At 48.3% G+C, this 22,632-nt stretch overlaps 1 protein-coding gene across 1 annotated transcript; it reads right to left on the reverse strand.

Moving 5' to 3' along the window:
* Nucleotides 1-300: 300 nt before the first annotated feature.
* PFAS (phosphoribosylformylglycinamidine synthase) lies at nt 301-22,196 on the reverse strand (the record flags this gene model as incomplete). The annotated part of the gene is made up of 6 exons (XM_054294620.1): nt 301-432; nt 5,394-5,522; nt 13,587-13,711; nt 16,436-16,545; nt 17,423-17,537; nt 22,091-22,196. Coding segments are annotated over 6 exons (717 nt in total), but the record flags the coding sequence as incomplete, so codon positions are not given.
* Between the last annotated feature and the right edge of the window lie 436 nt (nt 22,197-22,632).

Here is a 22,632-nt window from a genome sequence, read left to right on the forward strand (position 1 = left end):
CAAAATGGCCCCAAAACCGTGGCCCAAACCCCCAAAAATTGCCCCAAATTGTCCCAGATTATCCCAAAATTGTCCCAAATTGTCCCCAAAGTGTCCCCAGATGTCCCAAAATTGTCCCCAAACTGTCCCAAAATGGTCCCCAAATGTCCCCAAAGTGTCCCTAAAATGTCCCCAAAACCTCCCAAAAAATGCCCCAAAACATCCCAAGAACTCCCCAAAATTGTCCCGAATTGTCCCCAAACTGACCCAAAATTGTCCCGAACCCCCCGAACGTCCCAAGCTGTCCCCAAGTGTCCCCACCTGCCAGCAGGGGCTCCCCGAATTTGTTGCCGTAGTCGGAGGCGCCGTCGCTGGCGCCGATCGCGACCTCCAGGGGCCGGGCGAAGGACGAGGGGTACGGGGAGAGGGGATCCTCCCACGGCTGCTCGTAGCCTGGAACGGGGCAAAAAACATAAAAATGGGAAAAAACGGGAATTGGGGAAAAAAACAAAAAAAAAACGGGGAAAAAAGACGAAAATTTGGCGAAAAAAGCTCAAAAAATGGGCGAGAAAACCCCAAAAATGGGGAAGAAAACCCCAAATTTGGGGGGATTTTGGGAAGAATTTGGGAAGAATTTGGGGAATTTTTTGGCATTTTTGGAGATTTTTCACAAAAATTTTGAGGATTTTGGGGGAATTTTTGGGGAAATTTTGGGGGAATTTTTGGGGGATTTCTGGGGATTTTCTCACAAATTTTGGGGATTTTTCAGAAATTCTTGAAGGGTTTTTGGGGGGTACGGGGAGAGGGGATCCTCCCACGGCTGCTCAGAGCCTGAAACGGGGGAAAAAACCATAAAAATGGGAAAAAATGGAAATTGGGGAAAAAACCAAAAAAAAAACGGGGAAAAAAGACAAAAATTTGGGGAAAAAACGCGAAAAAATGGGGAGAAAAGCTCAAAAAATGGGAGAGAAAATCTCAATTTTGGGGGGTTTTAAGAGATCCTCCCACGGCTGCTCGTAGCCTGGAACGGGGGAAAAACCATAAAAATGGGAAAAAACGGAAATTGGGGAAAAAAAGAAAAAAAAACGGGGAAAAAAGATGAAAATTTGGGGAAAAAAACGCGAAAAAACGGGGAAAAAAGCTCAAAAAATGGGGATTTTCAGGATTTTTTTGGGGGGTACAGGATCCTCCCAAGGCTGCTCGTAGCCTAAATTGGGGGAAAAAATGGGAATTTTGGGCAAAACCAGAAATTTGGGGGAAAAAAAACCCCAAAATTTGCATTTTTTGGGAATTTTCAGGAATTTTTCACAATTTTTTGTGGAATTTTTAGAGATTTTTTGTAGGAGTTTCGGGGGATTTAAGGGCATTTTTGGGGGATTTTTCACAATTTTTTGGGGGATTTTTCACAATTTTTGGGGGGATTTTTCACAAATTTTTTGGGGGGTTTTTTTTGGAATTTTTGAGGATTTTTGGAAGAGTTTTTGGTGATTTTTGGGGGATTTTTTGGGGGATTTTCACAAATTTTGGGGGAAATTTTTGGGGGTTTTTTTGGGGCATTTTTGAGCATTTTTTCGATGAGATCCGGGGGAAATTTTTGGGGGGTTTTTGAGGGGTACGGGGAGAGGGGATCCGCCCACGGCTGCTCAGAGCCTGGATTGGGGGAAAATCATCCAAAATTGGGAAAAAACAAAAAAAATAGAAAAAAAACAAAAAAAAATGGAGCAAAAAACCCCAACTTTGGAGGCTTTTGGGGGAATTTTTGGGCATTTTTTTGGAGATTTTTCACAAATTCTTGGGGGAGTTTCAGGTACGAGCAGGATCCCGAAGCAGCACCGGGGTTTGGGGTGGATTTGGGGTTTTTGGGGTGGATTTGGGGTTTTTGGGGGTCTGGGTGGGATTTTGGGGTTTTTGGGCTGCCAATCTCAAATTTTGGGTTTTTTGGGGGATTTTGGGGGGATTTTTCGGGGTTTTTTGGGGGATTTTTGGAGATTTTTGGTGGGATTTTGGGGGATTTTGGGGGGTTTTTTGGGGGATTTTTTGGGGATTTCTGGAGTTTTTTGGGGGATTTTTGGAGATTTTTGGGGGATTTTGGGGTGTTTTGGGGATTTTTGGTGGGATTTTGGTGTTTTTTGGGGTTTCTGGGTGGGGTTTTGGGGTTTCTGGGTGGGATTTTGGGGTTTCTGAGGTGGATTTTGGGGTTTCTGAGGTGGATTTTGAGGTTTCTGGGGTTTCTGGGTGGGATTTTGAGGTATTTTGGGTTTTTGGGGAGATTTTGGGGTTTTTGGGGTTTCCGAGTGGGATCTTTTTGGTTTTTGGGGTTTCTGGGTGGGATCTTTTTGGTTTTGGGGGTTTCTGGGGTGGATTTGGGGTTTTTGGGGGTGCTGAACCCGAATTTTGGGTCATTTTTGTGTTTTTCCGTGTCTCTCACCGGGTACGAGCAGGATCCCAAAGCAGCACCGGGGTTTGGGGTGGATTTGGGGTTTTTGGGGTGGATTTGGGGTTTTTGGGGGTCTGGGTGGGATTTTGGGGTTTTTGGGCTGCCAATCTCAAATTTTGGGTTTTTTGGGGGATTTTGGGGGATTTTTCGGGGTTTTTTGGGGATTTTTGGAGATTTTTGGTGGGATTTTAGGGGATTTTGGGGGGTTTTTTGGGGGATTTTTTGGGGGATTTTTGGAGATTTTTGGGGGATTTTTGGAGATTTTTGGGGGGATTTTGGGGTGTTTTGGGGATTTTTTGTGGATTTTGGTGTTTTTTGGGGTTTCTGGGGTGGATTTTGGGGTTTCTGAGGTGGATTTTGGGGTTTCTGGGGTTTCTGGGTGGGATTTTGAGGTATTTTGGGTTTTTGGGGAGATTTTGGGGTTTTTGGGGTTTCTGGGTGGGATCTTTTTGGTTTTTGGGGTTTCTGGGTGGGATCTTTTTGGTTTTGGGGGTTTCTGGGGTGGATTTGGGGTTTTTGGGGGTCTGGGTGGGATTTTGGGGTTTTTGGGCTGCCAATCTCAAATTTTGGGTTTTTTTGGGGGATTTTTCGGGGTTTTTTGGGGGATTTTTGGAGATTTTTGGTGGGATTTTAGGGGATTTTGGGGGGTTTTTTGTGGGATTTTTTGGGGGATTTATGGAGTTTTTTGGGGGATTTTTGGAGATTTTTGGGGGGATTTTGGGGTGTTTTGGGGATTTTGGTGGATTTTGGTGTTTTTTGGGGTTTCTGGGTGGGATTTTGGGGTTTTTGGGCTGCCAATCTCAAATTTTGGGTTTTTTGTGGGATTTTTTGGGGGATTTCTGGAGTTTTTTGGGGGATTTTTGGAGATTTTTGGGGGATTTTTGGAGATTTTTGGGGGGATTTTGGGGTGTTTTGGGGATTTTTTGTGGATTTTGGTGTTTTTTGGGGTTTCTGGGTGGGATTTTGGGGTTTCTGAGGTGGATTTTGGGGTTTTGGGTGGATTTTGGGGTTTTTGAGGTGGATTTTGAGGTTTCTGGGGTTTCTGGGTGGGATTTTGAGGTATTTTGGGTTTTTGGGGAGATTTTGGGGTTTTTGGGGTTTCTGGGTGGGATCTTTTTGGTTTTGGGGGTTTCTGGGGTGGATTTGGGGTTTTTGGGGGTGCTGAACCCGAATTTTGGGTCATTTTTGTGCTTTTCCGTGTCTCTCACCGGGTATGAGCAGGTTCCCGAAGCAGCACCGGGGTTTGGGGTGGATTTGGGGTTTTTGGGGTGGATTTGGGGTTTTTGGGGGTCTGGGTGGGATTTTGGGGTTTTTGGGCTGCCAATCTCAAATTTTGGGGTTTTTTGGGGGATTTTGGGAGATTTTTGGGGGATTTTAGGGGATTTTGGGGGGTTTTTTGTGGGATTTTTTGGGGGATTTCTGGAGTTTTTTGGGGGATTTTTGGAGATTTTTGGCGGGATTTTGGGGTGTTTTGGGGCTTTTTTGTGGATTTTGGTGTTTTTTGGGGTTTCTGGGTGGGGTTTTGAGGTTTCTGAGGTGGATTTTGGGGTTTCTGAGGTGGATTTTGGGGTTTTTGAGGTGGATTTTGGGGTTTCTGGGGTTTCTGGGTGGGATTTTGAGGTATTTTGGGTTCTTGGGGAGATTTTGGGGTTTTTGGGGTTTCCGAGTGGGATCTTTTTGGTTTTTGGGGTTTCTGGGGTGGATTTGGGGTTTTCGGGGGTGCTGAACCCGAATTTTGGGTCGTTTTTGTGTTTTTCCGTGTCTCTCACCGGGTATGAGCAGGATCCCAAAGCAGCACCGGGGTTTGGGGTGGATTTGGGGTTTTTGGGGTGGATTTGGGGTTTTTGGGGGTCTGGGTGGGATTTTGGGGTTTTTGGGCTGCCAATCTCAAATTTTGGGTTTTTTGGGGGATTTTGGGGGATTTTTCGGGGTTTTTTGGGGGATTTTTGGAGATTTTTGGGGGGATTTTAGGGGATTTTGGGGGGTTTTTTGGGGGATTTTTTGGGGGATTTCTGGAGTTTTTTGGGGGATTTTTGGAGATTTTTGGGGGGATTTTGGGGTGTTTTGGGGCTTTTTTGTGGATTTTGGTGTTTTTTGGGGTTTCTGGGTGGGGTTTTGGGGTTTCTGGGGTGGATTTTGGGGTTTCTGGGGTGGATTTTGGGGTTTTTGAGGTGGATTTTGAGGTTTCTGGGGTTTCTGGGTGGGATTTTGAGGTATTTTGGGTTTTTGGGGAGATTTTGGGGTTTTGGGGTTTCTGGGTGGGATCTTTTTGGTTTTGGGGGTTTCTGGGGTGGATTTGGGGTTTTCGGGGGTGCTGAACCCGAATTTTGGGTCATTTTTGTGTTTTTCCGTGTCTCTCACCGGGTATGAGCAGGATCCCGAAGCAGCACCAGGGGTTTGGGGTGGATTTTGGGGATTTAGGGGTTGTTTGGGGCATTTTTGGGGTTTCTGGGTGGGATTTTGGGGTTTTGGGGGCTGCCAATCTCAAATTTTGGGTTTTTTTGGGGGATTTTTTGGGGGATTTCTGGAGTTTTTTGGGGGATTTTTGGAGATTTTTGGCGGGATTTTGGGGTGTTTTGGGGATTTTTTGTGGATTTTGGTGTTTTTAGGGGTTTCTGGGGTGGATTTTGGGGTTTTCAGGGGCGCTGAGCCCGAATTTTGGGTCGTTTTTGGGCTGTTTTGTGTCTCTCACCGGGAATGAGCAGGTTCCCGAAGCAGCACCGGGGTTTGGGGGTGGATTTGGGGTTTTTAAGGCTCCTGACTCCAAATTTCACGCATTTTGTTGGGATTTTTTTTGATTTTAGGGTAATTTAGGATATTTTAGACATTTCTCACCGGGAATGAGCAGGTTCCCGAAGCAGTACCGGGGTTTTGGGGTGGGTTTGGGGTTTTTGGGGTTTCTGGGTGGGATTTTGGGGTTTTCAGGGGTGCTGAGCCCGAATTTTGGGTCGTTTTTGGGCTGTTTTGTGTCTCTCACCGGGAATGAGCAGGTTCCCGAAGCAGTACCCCGCCGTGCCCGCGATGACGTGCGCTCCCCTCCCCGTGCTCTGCACGTCCCGGATCCGGCCCCCGGTGCCGGTGGTGGCGCCGCTGAACGGGGCCACGGCTGCCAAACGCACAGAAAACGGCCAAAATCAGCGAAAAACGGGGAAAAAACCAACAAAAAACAACGAAAAGCAGCGAAAAGCGGCGAAAAGCAGCAAAAAAACCCCAAAAGAACAACGAAGAAGCAGCAAAAAAAAACCAAGTAACAGCAAAAAAGACAAGAAAACTAACAAAAAACAGTTAAAACAAAAACGAAAAACAAAACACAACAAAAAAAAAAACACAAAAACCCACCCAAAAAACGACGAAAACAGCAAAAAAAACAACAAAACACCTCAAAACGCCACGGCTGCCAAATGCAGAGAAAATGGCGAAAAATGACCAAAAATCAACAAAGAAAAAACAAAAAACCACGAGAAACAACCAAAAACGGCAAAAAAAACAACCAAAAGCAGCAAAAAGCAACAAAAAAACAACAAAAAACTCAAGAAAAAAAAAACAAATAACAACAAGAAACGACAAAACCAACCAAAAAAACCCAATTAAAACAAAAAAGAAAAACCAGCAAAAAAACCAAACAACAAAACAACAAACAACAAAAAAGACAAAAACAAAAACCTACAAAAAACAAACAAATAACAATAACCAAAAAAACCCAAAAAACCACAAAAAAAGCATTAAAGAGCCACAAAAAAACAATGAAAAAAACAACAAAAAACAGCCAAAACCAAAACAAACCCAGCAGAAATCAACAGAAAAAAACAAAAACAGCGAAAGCAACAAAAAAAAAAAAACAACAAAAAAAAAACAACAAAAAACAATAAAAATCACAGGTCAGGCAAGTGGGTGGACACGCCCATCATGAACGGACACGCCCACTTTGGCTGGACACGCCCACCACGCATGGCCACGCCCACCATGGATGGCCACGCCCACCTTGCATGGCCACGCCCACTGCACCGGGACCTTTGACCCCTGAGTGCGCGGTGGGGACGCGGCGAGTCTGAGCCCTGAGTGACCCCTGAGTGACCTCTGACCCCTGGGTGACCCAATGACCCCTGAATGACCCAATGACCCCTGACCACTGACCATTCCCATTGACCCCTGACCACTGACCACTGACCATTGACCATTGACCATTGACCACTGACCACTGACCATTGACCATTGACCACTGACCATTGACCATTGACCACTGACCATTGACCATTGACCATTGACCACTGACCATTCCCATTGACCAGTGACCACTGACCATTGACCACTGACCACTGACCATTGACCATTGACCATTGACCATTGACCACTGACCATTGACATCCCACTGACCATTGACCATTGACCATTGACAAATGACCACTGACCATTGACCATTGACCACTGACCATTGACCATTGACCCCTGACCATTCCCACTGACCATTGACCACTGACCACTGACCACTGACCATTGACCATTGACCACTGACCACTGACCATTGACCATTGACCACTGACCATTGACCACTGACCACTGACATCCCACTGACCATTGACCATTGACCACTGACCACTGACCATTGACCACTGACCATTGACCACTGACCACTGACCATTGACCACTGACCATTGACCATTGACCCCTGACCATTGACCATTGACCATTGACCATTGACCACTGACCATTGACCACTGACCATTGACCATTGACCACTGACCATTGACCATTGACCATTGACCATTGACCACTGACCATTGACCACTGACCATTGACCATTGACCACTGACCATTGACCACTGACCATTGACCACTGACCATTGACCATTGACCACTGACCATTGACCACTGACCATTGACCACTGACCACTGACCATTGACCACTGACCATTGACCATTGACCATTGACCATTGACCACTGACCATTGACCACTGACCACTGACCATTGACCACTGACCACTGACCACTGACCATTGACCATTGACCATTGACCATTGACCACTGACCATTGACATCCCACTGACCATTGACCATTGACCATTGACCACTGACCACTGACCATTGACCATTGACCACTGACCATTGACCATTGACCCCTGACCATTCCCACTGACCATTGACCACTGACCACTGACCACTGACCATTGACCATTGACCACTGACCACTGACCATTGACCATTGACCACTGACCATTGACCATTGACCATTGACCACTGACCACTGACCATTGACCACTGACCATTGACCACTGACCACTGACCATTGACCACTGACCATTGACCATTGACCATTGACCACTGACCATTGACCCCTGACCACTGACCACTGACCATTGACCCCTGACCATTGACCACTGACCATTGACCATTGACCACTGACCATTGACCATTGACCATTGACCCCTGACCACTGACCATTGACCACTGACCACTGACCATTGACCATTGACCACTGACCATTGACCATTGACCATTGACCACTGACCACTGACCACTGACCACTGACCACTGACCATTGACCACTGACCACTGACCATTGACCACTGACCATTCCCACTGACCACTGACCACTGACCATTGACTACTGACCAATGACCATTGACCATTGACCATTGACCACTGACCATTCCCACTGACCACTGACCACTGACCATTGACCCCTGACCATTGACCACTGACCATTGACCACTGACCATTGACCATTGACCAATGACCATTGACCATTGACCATTGACCACTGACCATTCCCACTGACCACTGACCATTGACCATTGACCACTGACCACTGACCATTGACCACTGACCACTGACCACTGACCATTGACCATTGACCACTGACCACTGACCATTGGCCACTGACCATTGACCACTGACCATTGACCACTGACCACTGACCACTGACCATTCCCATTGACCCCTGACCACTGACCATTGACCATTGACCACTGACCACTGACCACTGACCCCTGACCATTGACCACTGACCACTGACCATTGACCATTGACCACTGACCACTGACCATTGACCACTGACCATTGACCATTGACCATTGACCATTGACCACTGACCACTGACCATTGACCACTGACCATTGACCATTGACCACTGACCACTGACCACTGACCACTGACCATTGACCATTGACCATTGACCACTGACCACTGACCATTGACCACTGACCACTGACCATTGACCATTGACCATTGACCATTGACCACTGACCATTGACATCCCACTGACCATTGACCATTGACCATTGACAAATGACCACTGACCATTGACCATTGACCACTGACCATTGACCATTGACCATTGACCACTGACCATTGACCACTGACCATTGACCATTGACCACTGACCACTGACCACTGACCACTGACCACTGACCACTGACCATTGACCACTGACCCCTGACCATTGACCACTGACCATTGACCCCTGACCACTGACCATTGACCACTGACCATTGACCACTGACCACTGACCACTGACCACTGACCATTGACCACTGACCCCTGACCATTGACCACTGACCATTGACCACTGACCATTGACCACTGACCACTGACCACTGACCATTGACCATTGACCCCTGACCATTGACCATTGACCACTGACCATTGACCACTGACCACTGACCATTGACCACTGACCACTGACCATTGACCACTGACCATTGACCACTGACCCCTGACCACTGACCACTGACCATTGACCACTGACCCCTGACCACTGACCATTGACCATTGACCACTGACCATTGACCATTGACCATTGACCACTGACCATTCCCATTGACCAGTGACCACTGACCATTGACCACTGACCACTGACCATTGACCATTGACCATTGACCATTGACCACTGACCATTGACATCCCACTGACCATTGACCATTGACCATTGACAAATGACCACTGACCATTGACCATTGACCACTGACCATTGACCATTGACCCCTGACCATTCCCACTGACCATTGACCACTGACCACTGACCACTGACCATTGACCATTGACCACTGACCACTGACCATTGACCATTGACCACTGACCATTGACCACTGACCACTGACATCCCACTGACCATTGACCATTGACCACTGACCACTGACCATTGACCACTGACCATTGACCACTGACCACTGACCATTGACCACTGACCATTGACCATTGACCCCTGACCATTGACCATTGACCATTGACCATTGACCACTGACCATTGACCACTGACCATTGACCATTGACCACTGACCATTGACCATTGACCATTGACCATTGACCACTGACCATTGACCACTGACCATTGACCATTGACCACTGACCATTGACCACTGACCATTGACCACTGACCATTGACCATTGACCACTGACCATTGACCACTGACCATTGACCACTGACCACTGACCATTGACCACTGACCATTGACCATTGACCATTGACCATTGACCACTGACCATTGACCACTGACCACTGACCATTGACCACTGACCACTGACCACTGACCATTGACCATTGACCATTGACCATTGACCACTGACCATTGACATCCCACTGACCATTGACCATTGACCATTGACCACTGACCACTGACCATTGACCATTGACCACTGACCATTGACCATTGACCCCTGACCATTCCCACTGACCATTGACCACTGACCACTGACCACTGACCATTGACCATTGACCACTGACCACTGACCATTGACCATTGACCACTGACCATTGACCATTGACCATTGACCACTGACCACTGACCATTGACCACTGACCATTGACCACTGACCACTGACCATTGACCACTGACCATTGACCATTGACCATTGACCACTGACCATTGACCCCTGACCACTGACCACTGACCATTGACCCCTGACCATTGACCACTGACCATTGACCATTGACCACTGACCATTGACCATTGACCATTGACCCCTGACCACTGACCATTGACCACTGACCACTGACCATTGACCATTGACCACTGACCATTGACCATTGACCATTGACCACTGACCACTGACCACTGACCACTGACCACTGACCATTGACCACTGACCACTGACCATTGACCACTGACCATTCCCACTGACCACTGACCACTGACCATTGACTACTGACCAATGACCATTGACCATTGACCATTGACCACTGACCATTCCCACTGACCACTGACCACTGACCATTGACCCCTGACCATTGACCACTGACCATTGACCACTGACCATTGACCATTGACCAATGACCATTGACCATTGACCATTGACCACTGACCATTCCCACTGACCACTGACCATTGACCATTGACCACTGACCACTGACCATTGACCACTGACCACTGACCACTGACCATTGACCATTGACCACTGACCACTGACCATTGGCCACTGACCATTGACCACTGACCATTGACCACTGACCACTGACCACTGACCATTCCCATTGACCCCTGACCACTGACCATTGACCATTGACCACTGACCACTGACCACTGACCCCTGACCATTGACCACTGACCACTGACCATTGACCATTGACCACTGACCACTGACCATTGACCACTGACCATTGACCATTGACCATTGACCATTGACCACTGACCACTGACCATTGACCACTGACCATTGACCATTGACCACTGACCACTGACCACTGACCACTGACCATTGACCATTGACCATTGACCACTGACCACTGACCATTGACCACTGACCACTGACCATTGACCATTGACCATTGACCATTGACCACTGACCATTGACATCCCACTGACCATTGACCATTGACCATTGACAAATGACCACTGACCATTGACCATTGACCACTGACCATTGACCATTGACCATTGACCACTGACCATTGACCACTGACCATTGACCATTGACCACTGACCACTGACCACTGACCACTGACCACTGACCACTGACCATTGACCACTGACCCCTGACCATTGACCACTGACCATTGACCCCTGACCACTGACCATTGACCACTGACCATTGACCACTGACCACTGACCACTGACCACTGACCATTGACCACTGACCCCTGACCATTGACCACTGACCATTGACCACTGACCATTGACCACTGACCACTGACCACTGACCATTGACCATTGACCCCTGACCATTGACCATTGACCACTGACCATTGACCACTGACCACTGACCATTGACCACTGACCACTGACCATTGGCCACTGACCATTGACCACTGACCATTGACCACTGACCATTGACCATTGACCATTGACCCCTGACCATTCCCACTGACCATTGACCACTGACCACTGACCACTGACATCCCACTGACCATTGACCATTGACCACTGACCAATGACCACTGACCATTGACCATTGACCATTGACCATTGACCATTGACCATTCCCACTGACCACTGACCACTGACCATTGACCCCTGACCATTGACCACTGACCACTGACCACTGACCACTGACCACTGACCACTGACCATTGACCACTGACCACTGACCATTGACCACTGACCATTGACCATTGACCATTGACCACTGACCACTGACCATTGACCATAGACCACTGACCATTGACCATTGACCATTGACCACTGACCACTGACCACTGACCATTGGCCACTGACCATTGACCACTGACCATTGACCACTGACCACTGACCACTGACCATTCCCATTGACCCCTGACCACTGACCACTGACCCCTGACCATTGACCACTGACCACTGACCATTGACCATTGACCACTGACCACTGACCATTGACCACTGACCATTGACCATTGACCATTGACCATTGACCATTGACCACTGACCATTGACCACTGACCATTGACCATTGACCACTGACCACTGACCACTGACCATTGACCATTGACCATTGACCACTGACCATTGACCACTGACCACTGACCATTGACCACTGACCATTGACCACTGACCACTGACCATTGACCACTGACCATTGACCACTGACCACTGACCACTGACCACTGACCATTGACCACTGACCCCTGACCATTGACCACTGACCACTGACCATTGACCATTGACCACTGACCATTGACCACTGACCACTGACCATTGACCACTGACCATTGACCATTGACCATTGACCACTGACCACTGACCATTGACCACTGACCACTGACCACTGACCACTGACCACTGACCATTGGCCACTGACCACTGACCATTGACCACTGACCATTGACCACTGACCATTGACCATTGACCATTGACCATTGACCACTGACCACTGACCATTGACCATTGACCATTGACCATTGACCATTGACCACTGACCACTGACCATTGACCATTGACCACTGACCACTGACCACTGACCACTGACCATTGACCATTGACCATTGACCACTGACCATTGACCACTGACCACTGACCATTGACCACTGACCATTGACCATTGACCATTGACCACTGACCACTGACCATTGACCACTGACCACTGACCATTGACCCCTGACCATTGACCATTGACCACTGACCACTGACCATTGACCACTGACCACTGACCCCTGACCATTGACCATTGACCACTGACCACTGACCATTGACCACTGACCACTGACCACTGACCATTGACCCCTGACCATTGACCATTGACCATTGACCACTGACCACTGACCACTGACCACTGACCAATGACCATTGACCACTGACCACTGACCATTGACCATTGACCATTGACCACTGACCATTGACCACTGACCATTGACCATTGACCATTGACCACTGACCATTGACCACTGACCACTGACCATTGACCACTGACCCCTGACATTCCCACTGACCATTCCCAATGACCCCTGGCTGACCCCTGGCTGACCCCAACGATGACCTCTGACCCCAGACTGACCGGTGGGGAAGTTGTGCGTCTCGGCGGTGAAGGTCACGTGCCGGACGCTGAGTGACCCCTGAGTGACCCCATGACCCGAGTGACCCCTGAGTGACCCCGTGACCCCTGTGTGACCCCAGGTGACCCCAGACTGACCGGTGGGGAAGTTGTGCGTCTCGGCGGTGAAGGTCACGTGCCGGACGCTGAGTGACCCCTGAGTGACCCCATGACCCGAGTGACCCCTGAGTGACCCCGTGACCCCTGTGTGACCCCAGGTGACCCCAGACTGACCGGTGGGGAAGTTGTGGGTCTCGGCGGTGAAGGTCACGTGCCGGACGCTCGTCCTCCTCTCGTAGGGGCCGGGCCCGGCCGGGCTCTGCGGCCACAGCGCGGCCACGGGGACGCCGCGGATGGCGCTGGGGGGAAAGGGACCGAAATCGGCAAAATTCACCCCAAAACGCACCAAAAAAATAAATAAATACACCCCAAATAACCTCCCAAAAAACCAAAAGAATAACACCCAAAATTTCCCCAAAATTCACCCCAAAATCCCAGCCTGGGACACCGAGGATGGCACTGCCGGGAAAGGCACCGAAATCGGCAAAATTCAACCCGAAACGCACCAAAAAAATAAAAAAATGCACCCCAAATAAACCCCCCAAAAAACAAACCAAAATTCACTCCAAAATCAGCAAAATTCACCCCAAAATTCACCCAAAAAACCCCAAAAATTCACCCCAAATAACCTCCCAAAAAAACCCCAAAATTCACCCCAAAATCCCACCCTGGAACCCCGCGGATGCCACTGGGTGAAAAGGGACCAAAATCGGCAAAATTCACCCCAAAATTCACCCCAAAATCCAAAAAATTCACCCCAAAATCCACCACAAAAATAAATAAATACACCCCAAATAACCTCCCAAAAAACCCAAAAAATAACACCCAAAAATCCCCCAAAATTCACCCCAAAATCCCAGCCTGAGACACCGCAGATGGCACTGGGGGTAAAGGGGCCAAAATCGGAAAAATTCAACCCAAAACGCACCAAAAAACCCCAAAAATTCACCCAAAAAATATCCAAAAACAAACAAAAAAAACTCGAAAAAAATCGCAAAATTCATCCCAAAATTCACCATAAAATCCCACCCTGGGCCACCACAGACGGCACTGCCAGGAAAGGGACCAAAATCGGCAAAATTCAACCCAAAAAAACCCAAAAATTCATCCAAAAAAACCCCAAAAATTCACCCCAAATAGCTCCCAAAAAAAACACTCCAAAAAAATCCCAAAATTCACCCCAAAATCCCACCCTGGGACACCGGGGATGGCACTGGGGGAAAGGACCAAAATCGGCAAAATTCAACCCAAAATGCACCAAAAAAACCCAAAAATTCACCCCAAATAACCTCCCAAAAAAACCCCCAAAAAAATCCCAAAATTCACCCCAAAATCCCAGCCGGGGACACCGGGGATGGCACTGGGGGAAAGGGACCAAAATCAGCAAAATTCACCCCAAAAATTAAAAAATACGCCCCAAATAACTTCCCCCAGGTGTCCCAGGTGTGTCCCCAGGTGTGCCCAGGTGTGCCCAGGTGTGTCCCAGGTGTGTCCCAGGTGTCCCCAGGTGTGCCCAGGTGTCCCCAGGTGTGTCCCAGGTGTGTCCCAGGTGTGTCACAGGTGTGTCCCTGTGTCCCCAGGTGTGTCCCAGGTGTGTCCCAGGTGTCCCCAGGTGTGCCCAGGTGTGCCCAGGTGTGTCCCAGGTGTGTCCCAGGTGTCCCCAGGTGTGCCCAGGTGTGCCCAGGTGTGTCCCAGGTGTGTCCCAGGTGTCCCCAGGTGTGCCCAGGTGTCCCCAGGTGTGCCCAGGTGTGCCCCAGGTGTCCCCAGGTGTGCCCAGGTGTGCCCAGGTGTGTCCCAGGTGTGTCCCAGGTGTCCCCAGGTGTGCCCAGGTGTCCCCAGGTGTGTCCCAGGTGTGTCTATGATGTCCCCAGGTGTGTCACAGGTGTGTCCCTGTGTCCCCAGGTGTGTCCCAGGTGTGTCCCAGGTGTCCCCAGGTGTGCCCAGGTGTGCCCAGGTGTGTCCCAGGTGTGTCCCAGGTGTCCCCAGGTGTGCCCAAGTGTGCCCAGGTGTGCCCCAGGTGTCCCCAGGTGTGTCCCAGGTGTGCCCAGGTGTGTCCCAGGTGTGTCCCAGGTGTCCCCAGGTGTGCCCAGGTGTCCCCAGGTGTGTCCCAGGTGTGTCTATGATGTCCCCAGGTGTGTCCCAGGTGTGTCCCTGTGTCCCCAGGTGTGTCCCAGGTGTGTCCCAGGTGTCCCCAGGTGTGCCCAAGTGTGCCCAGGTGTGCCCCAGGTGTCCCCAGGTGTGCCCAGGTGTGCCCAGGTGTGTCCCAGGTGTGTCCCAGGTGTCCCCAGGTGTGCCCAGGTGTCCCCAGGTGTGTCCCAGGTGTGTCTATGATATCCCCAGGCGTGTCTCAGGTATCTCAGGTGTGTCACACGTGTCCCAGGTGTGTCACAGGTGTGTCCCAGGTGTGTCCCAGGTGTGTCACAGGTGTATCCCCATGTCCCCAGGTGTATCTATGATGTCCCAGGTGTGTCCCAGGTGTGTCCCAGGTGTATCCCCATGTCCCCAGGTGTATCTATGATGTCACAGGTGTGTCCCAGGTGTGTCCCAGGTGTGTCCCTGTGTCCCCAGGTGTGTCACAGGTGTGTCTATGATGTCCCCAGGTGTGTCCCCAATGTCCCCAGGTGTATCTATGATGTCACAGGTGTGTCCCAGGTGTGTCCCACCTGTCCCCAGGTGTGTCACAGGTGTGTCTATGATGCCCCCAGGTGTGTCCCCATGTCCCCAGGTGTATCTATGATGTCACAGGTGTGTCCCAGGTGTGTCCCCGTGTCCCCAGGTGTGTCACAGGTGTGTCTATGATGCCCCCAGGTGTGTCCCCATGTCCCCAGGTGTATCTATGATGTCACAGGTGTGTCCCAGGTGTGTCCCAGGTGTGTCCCCATGTCCCCAGGTGTATCTATGATGTCACAGGTGTGTCCCAGGTGTGTCCCTGTGTCCCCAGGTGTGTCACAGGTGTGTCTATGATGCCCCCAGGTGTGTCCCCATGTCCCCAGGTGTCCCCAGGTGTATCTAGGATGTCCCACCTGCTGTTGTCGCAGAACTTGATGACGTTGTTGGGGTGGGAGGAGCTCTGCGTGTCCCCAGGTGTGTCCCAGGTGTGTCCCCATATCCCCACGTGTGTCCCCAGGTGTATCTATGATGTCACACGTGTCCCCAGGTGTGTCACAGGTGTGTCTATGATGTCCCCAGGTGTGTCCCCAATGTCCCCAGGTGTATCTATGATGTCACAGGTGTGTCCCAGGTGTGTCCCAGGTGTGTCCCAGGTGTGTCACAGGTGTGTCTATGATGCCCCCAGGTGTGTCCCCAATGTCCCCAGGTGTATCTATGATGTCACAGGTGTGTCCCAGGTGTGTCCCAGGTGTGTCCCAGGTGTGTCACAGGTGTGTCTATGATGTCCCCAGGTGTGTCTCCAATGTCCCCAGGTGTATCTATGATGTCACAGATGTGTCCCAGGTGTGTCCCTGTGTCCCCAGGTGTGTCACAGGTGTGTCTATGATGTCCCCAGGTGTGTCCCCAATGTCCCCAGGTGTATCTATGATGTCACAGGTGTGTCCCAGGTGTGTCCCAGGTGTGTCCCTGTGTCCCCAGGTGTGTCACAGGTGTGTCTATGATGCCCCCAGGTGTGTCCCCAATGTCCCCAGGTGTATCTATGATGTCACAGGTGTGTCCCAGGTGTGTCCCCATGTCCCCAGGTGTGTCACAGGTGTGTCTATGATGCCCCCAGGTGTGTCCCCAATGTCCCCAGGTGTATCTATGATGTCACAGGTGTGTCCCAGGTGTGTCCCACCTGTCCCCAGGTGTGTCACAGGTGTGTCTATGATGCCCCCAGGTGTGTCCCCAATGTCCCCAGGTGTATCTATGATGTCACAGGTGTGTCCCAGGTGTGTCCCACCTGTCCCCAGGTGTGTCACAGGTGTGTCTATGATGCCCCCAGGTGTGTCCCCATGTCCCCAGGTGTCCCCAGGTGTATCTAGGATGTCGCACCTGCTGTTGTCGCAGAACTTGATGACGTTGTTGGGGTGGGAGGAGCTCTGCGTGTCCATCAGGGAGCGGAACAGGGACACGCCCACCGGGCGGCCATCCACGGTCACGTGACCCCGGAAGAACCAATGGCGGCTGTGCTCGCTGCGGGGACAAGAGTGACATCATCGGTGTGACGTCATCACAGGGACACGCCCACTGGGCGAACCATCGATGGTCACATGACCCCGGAAGAACCAATGGCAGCTCTGCTCGCCGTGGGGGACACGTATGATGTCATCAGCGTGATGTCATCAGTGTGACATCATCAGTGTGACATCATCACAGAGACCCGCCCACAGGTGAGGCATTCCACGGTCATGTGACCGCAGAACAACCAATGGCAGCTGTGCTTGCCGTGGGAAATATATGACATCATCAGTGTGATGTCATCAGTGTGACGTCATCACAGGGACCCGCCCACAGGGGAACCATTGATGGTCAGGTGACCCCGGAAGAACCAATGGCAGCTGCGCTCGCTGCGGGGACAAGAGTGACATCATCAGTGTGACGTCATCACAGGGACCCGCCCACAGGGGAACCATTGATGGTCAGGTGACCCCGGAAGAACCAATGGCAACTGCGCTCGCTGCGGGGACAAGAGTGACATCATCAGTGTGACGTCATCACACAGACATGACCACAGGCGAGCCGTCCGTGGTCACGTGACCCCGGAAGAACCAATGGCAGCTGTGCTCGCTGCAGGGGACAAGAGTGACGTCATCAGAGTGACATCATCACTGTGACGTCATCACAGGGACACGCCCACTGGGGAACCATCCATGGTCACGTGACCACGTAAGAACCAATGGCAGCTCTGCTCAATGCGGGGACAAAAGTGATGTCATTGGTGTGACATCATCATTGCGGCGCCGTGTGACATCATTGTTGTGACGTCATCACAGAGACCCGTCCACAGAGGATCCGTCCATGGTCACATGACCGCGGAAGAACCAATGGCGGCTGTGCTCGCTGCGAGGGAAGGTTATGATGTCATCAGTGTGATGTCATCAGTGTGACGTCATCACTGGGACCTGCCCACAGGTGAGCTGCCCATGGTCACGTGACCATGGAAGAACCAATGGCGGCTGCCCTCGCTGTGGGAAAGAGGTGACGTCATCGGTTTCACAGCTGTGACGTCATCGGTGTGACAAGTTTGGGATTTTTGGATTTCTTTTTCATTTTTCTGGGATTTTCTGGGACTTTGGGAGATTTTGGGGGAATTTTTTTGGAACTTTTGGATTTTTGGGGGATTTTTTGGCATTTTTTGGGGATTTCTTTGATTTTGGGGGGATTTTTTGAGTCTTTCTGGGATTTTTAGGAGATTTTTTGGCATTTCTTGGGATTTTTTTTAATTTCTTTTTTATTTCTCCGGGATTTTCTCGGACATTGGGGGATTTTGGGAGAATTTTTCTGGAATTTTTGGGGAATTTTGAAGATTTTTTTGAGATTTCTTTGATTCTGGGGGGATTCTTTTGAGTTTTCCTGGGATTTTTGAGGGGATTTTTTGGCATTTTTGGGGGATTTTTGGGGAATTTTTAAAATTTTTTGGGATTTTTTTCAGGGGGAATTTCTGGATTATTTTGGGGAAAAATTTTGGGGATTTTTTTGAGTTTTTAGGGATTTCTTGGGGATTTTTAGGGAATTTTTTGGGATTTCTCAGGAATTTTTGGGAGATTTTTTTAGGATTTCGGTGAGATTTTTATGGAACTTGGGGTTTTTATGAATTTTTTGTGGGACTTTTGAAGAATTTTTTGCTTTTCCAGGATTTTTGTGAGGTTTTTGTAGGATTTCCGTGGAATTTTTGTATTTTGTAAGATTTAAGTGATTTTTAAGGGATTTTCAGGTTTTTTTGTGGGATTTTCCCGGGATTTCAGTGGGGTTTTGCAGAAATTCAGGGATTTTTGTGGGATTTGGGGTTTTTTATGGGATTTTTGTGGTTTTTTATGGGATTTTTGTGGGATTTTAATGGGATTTTAAAATATTTTTTTAGGATTTCTGTGAAAACAGGGGATTTTAGGAGATTTTTCTAGGATTTCAATGGGATTTGGGAAGATTTTTGTGCAATTTTTGTAGGATTTTAGGAGGTTTTGTAGAATTTGGGATTTTCCTGGGATTTTTGTAGGATTTTTGTGGAAATTGGGAGTTTTATGGGATTTTTGTGCGATTTTATGGGATTTTTGTAGGGTTTCAGTGGAAGCGGGATTTTGATGGGATTTTTGTAAAATACCAGTGGCGTTTTGCAGGATTCAATGGATTTTTGTGAGATTCTCGTGGGATTTTTGTGGGATTTCCCCAGGATTTTGCAGAATTTTGCAAGATTTTGCAGAATTTGGGGATTTTGGTGTTTTTTGGGTGTTTTTGGCCTCACCTGTTGCTCTGGGCCAGCTCACAGAGCTCCAGGGATGGGAATTTCTGTGATTTTGTGGATTTTTATTGAATTTTTGTGGGATTTTTGTGGGATTTTTATGGGATTTTTGTGGGATTTTTGCAGGATTTCTCTGGGATTTTGCAGGATTTTTAAATTTTTCTGATATTTTGGTGTTTTTTGGGCGTTTTTGGGCTCACCTGTTGCTCTGGGCCAGGTCAAAGAGCTCCAGGGATGGGAATTTCGGTGATTTTGTGGATTTTTATGGGATTTTTGCAGGATTTCTCTGGGATTTTGCAGGATTTTGATGTTTTTCTGGGATTTTGGTGGTTTTTGGGCGTTTTTGGCCTCACCTGTTGCTCTGGGCCAGCTCACAGAGCTCCAGGGAGGTCGGGAATTTCCACGATTTTTATGGGATTTTTGCAGGATTTTTGTGGGATTTTTATGGGATTTTTGTGGGATTTTTATGGGATTTTTGTGGGATTTTTGCAGGATTTCTCTGGGATTTTGCAGGATTTTTATATTTTTCAGAGATTTTGGTGGTTTTTGGGTGTTTTTTGCCTCACCTGTTGCTCTGGGCCAGCTCACAGAGCTCCAGGAATGGGAATTTCTGTGATTTTGTGGATTTTTATCGAATTTTTATGGGATTTTTGTGGGATTTTTGCAGGATTTCTCTGGGATTTTGCAGGATTTTTAAATTTTTCTGATATTTTGGTGTTTTTTTGGGCGTTTTTGGGCTCACCTGTTGCTCTGGGCCAGGTCAAAGAGCTCCAGGGATGGGAATTTCGGTGATTTTGTGGATTTTTATGGGATTTTTGCAGGATTTCTCTGGGATTTTGCAGGATTTTGATGTTTTTCTGGGATTTTGGTGTTTTTTGGGTGTTTTTGGCCTCACCTGTTGCTCTGGGCCAGCTCACAGAGCTCCAGGGAGGTCGGGAATTTCCACGATTTTTATGGGATTTTTGCAGGATTTTTGTGGGATTTTTGCGGGATTTTTGTGGGATTTTTATGGGATTTTTATGGGATTTTTGCAGGATTTCTCTGGGATTTTGCAGGATTTTGATTTTTTTTGGGATTTTGGAGTTTTTGGACTCACCTGTTGCTCTGGGCCAGCTCACAGAGCTCCAGGGAGGTCGGGAATTTCCACGATTTTTATGGGATTTTTGCAGGATTTTTGTGGGATTTTTGTGGGATTTTTGTGGGATTTTTGTGGGAGTTTTGCGGGATTTTTATGGGATTTTTGTGGGAGTTTTGCGGGATTTCTCTGGGATTTTGCAGGATTTTGATGTTTTTCTGGGATTTTGCAGTTCTTCTGTGTTTTTTGGATATTTTTTGCCTCACCTGTTGCTCTGGGCCAGCTCACAGAGCTCCAGGGATGGGAATTTCGGTGATTTTGTGGATTTTTATGGGATTTTTGCGGGATTTCTCTGGGATTTTGCAGGATTTTGATTTTTTTCTGGGATTTTGGTGTTTTTTGGGTGTTTTTGGCCTCACCTGTTGCTCTGGGCCAGCTCACAGAGCTCCAGGGAGGTCGGGAATATCCACGATTTTTATGGGATTTTTGCAGGATTTTTGTGGGATTTTTGTGGGATTTTTGTGGGATTTTTGCGGGATTTTTGTGGGATTTTTGCAGGATTTTGATGTTTTTCTGGGATTTTGGTGGTTTTTGGTGCTTTTTAGGTATTTTTTGGTTCACCTGTTGCTCTGGGCCAGCTCACAGAGCTCCAGGGATGGGAATTTCTGTGATTTTGTGGATTTTTATGGGATTTTTATGGGATTTTTGCAGGATTTCTCTGGGATTTTGCAGGATTTTTACATTTTTCTGATATTTTGGTGTTTTTTGGGTGTTTTTGGCCTCACCTGTTGCTCTGGGCCAGCTCACAGAGCTCCAGGGAGGTCGGGAATTTCCACGATTTTTATGGGATTTTTGCAGGATTTTTGTGGGATTTTTGTGGGATTTTTGTGGGATTTTTGCGGAATTTTTGTGGGATTTTTGTGGGATTTTTGCGGGATTTTTGTGGGATTTTTGCGGGATTTTTGCAGGATTTCTCTGGGATTTTGCAGGATTTTGATGTTTTTCTGGGATTTTGGTGGTTTTTGGTGCTTTTTAGGTATTTTTTGGTTCACCTGTTGCTCTGGGCCAGCTCACAGAGCTCCAGGGATGGGAATTTCTGTGATTTTGTGGATTTTTATCGAATTTTTGTGGGATTTTTGCAGGATTTTTGCAGGATTTCTCTGGGATTTTGCAGGATTTTGATGTTTTTTGGGATTTTGGAGTTTTTGGGCTCACCTGTTGCTCTGGGCCAGGTCAAAGAGCTCCACGGAGGTCGGGTTCCTCCCGGCCTTCTGGAAGAGCTGAGTGTAGAACTCCAGGTCCCACGAGTCAAAGGCCAGGCCTGGAGAAAGGGGGGAAAAAAAATCACAAAAAAATCAAAAAAAAGTTCCCAAAAAATCCCCCCAAAAGTTCCCAAAAATTCCTCCAGAAAGTCCCCAAAACATTGACCAAAAAAATGCAAAAAAATTCTCCAAAATTTTCCCAAAAAAATTCCCAAAAAATTCCCCCAAATTCCCAAAAATGTTAAAAAAAAACCAAACTAAAAAGTATTCCCAGAAAATTTCCAAAACATACCCCAAAAATATTTTTTCAATTCTCAAAAAAATTCCCCAAAATTACCAAAAAATCCCCAAAAAAAATCCCCCAAAAAATCCCCAAAAATCACCTAAAAATTTTTAAATGCTTAAAAAAAAAAAGTTCCCCAAAATGCCCAAAAAATTCTGAAAGATTTCTGCCCAAAAATTCCCCACAAAATTCCCCACAAATCCCCAAAGAAT

The sequence above is a fragment of the Melozone crissalis genome, unplaced genomic scaffold, assembly GCF_028551555.1.
Source record: "Melozone crissalis strain CALT ecotype California unplaced genomic scaffold, PUWL_Pcris_2 ptg000283l_1, whole genome shotgun sequence".
Classification (NCBI taxonomy): Eukaryota; Metazoa; Chordata; class Aves; order Passeriformes; family Passerellidae; genus Melozone; species Melozone crissalis.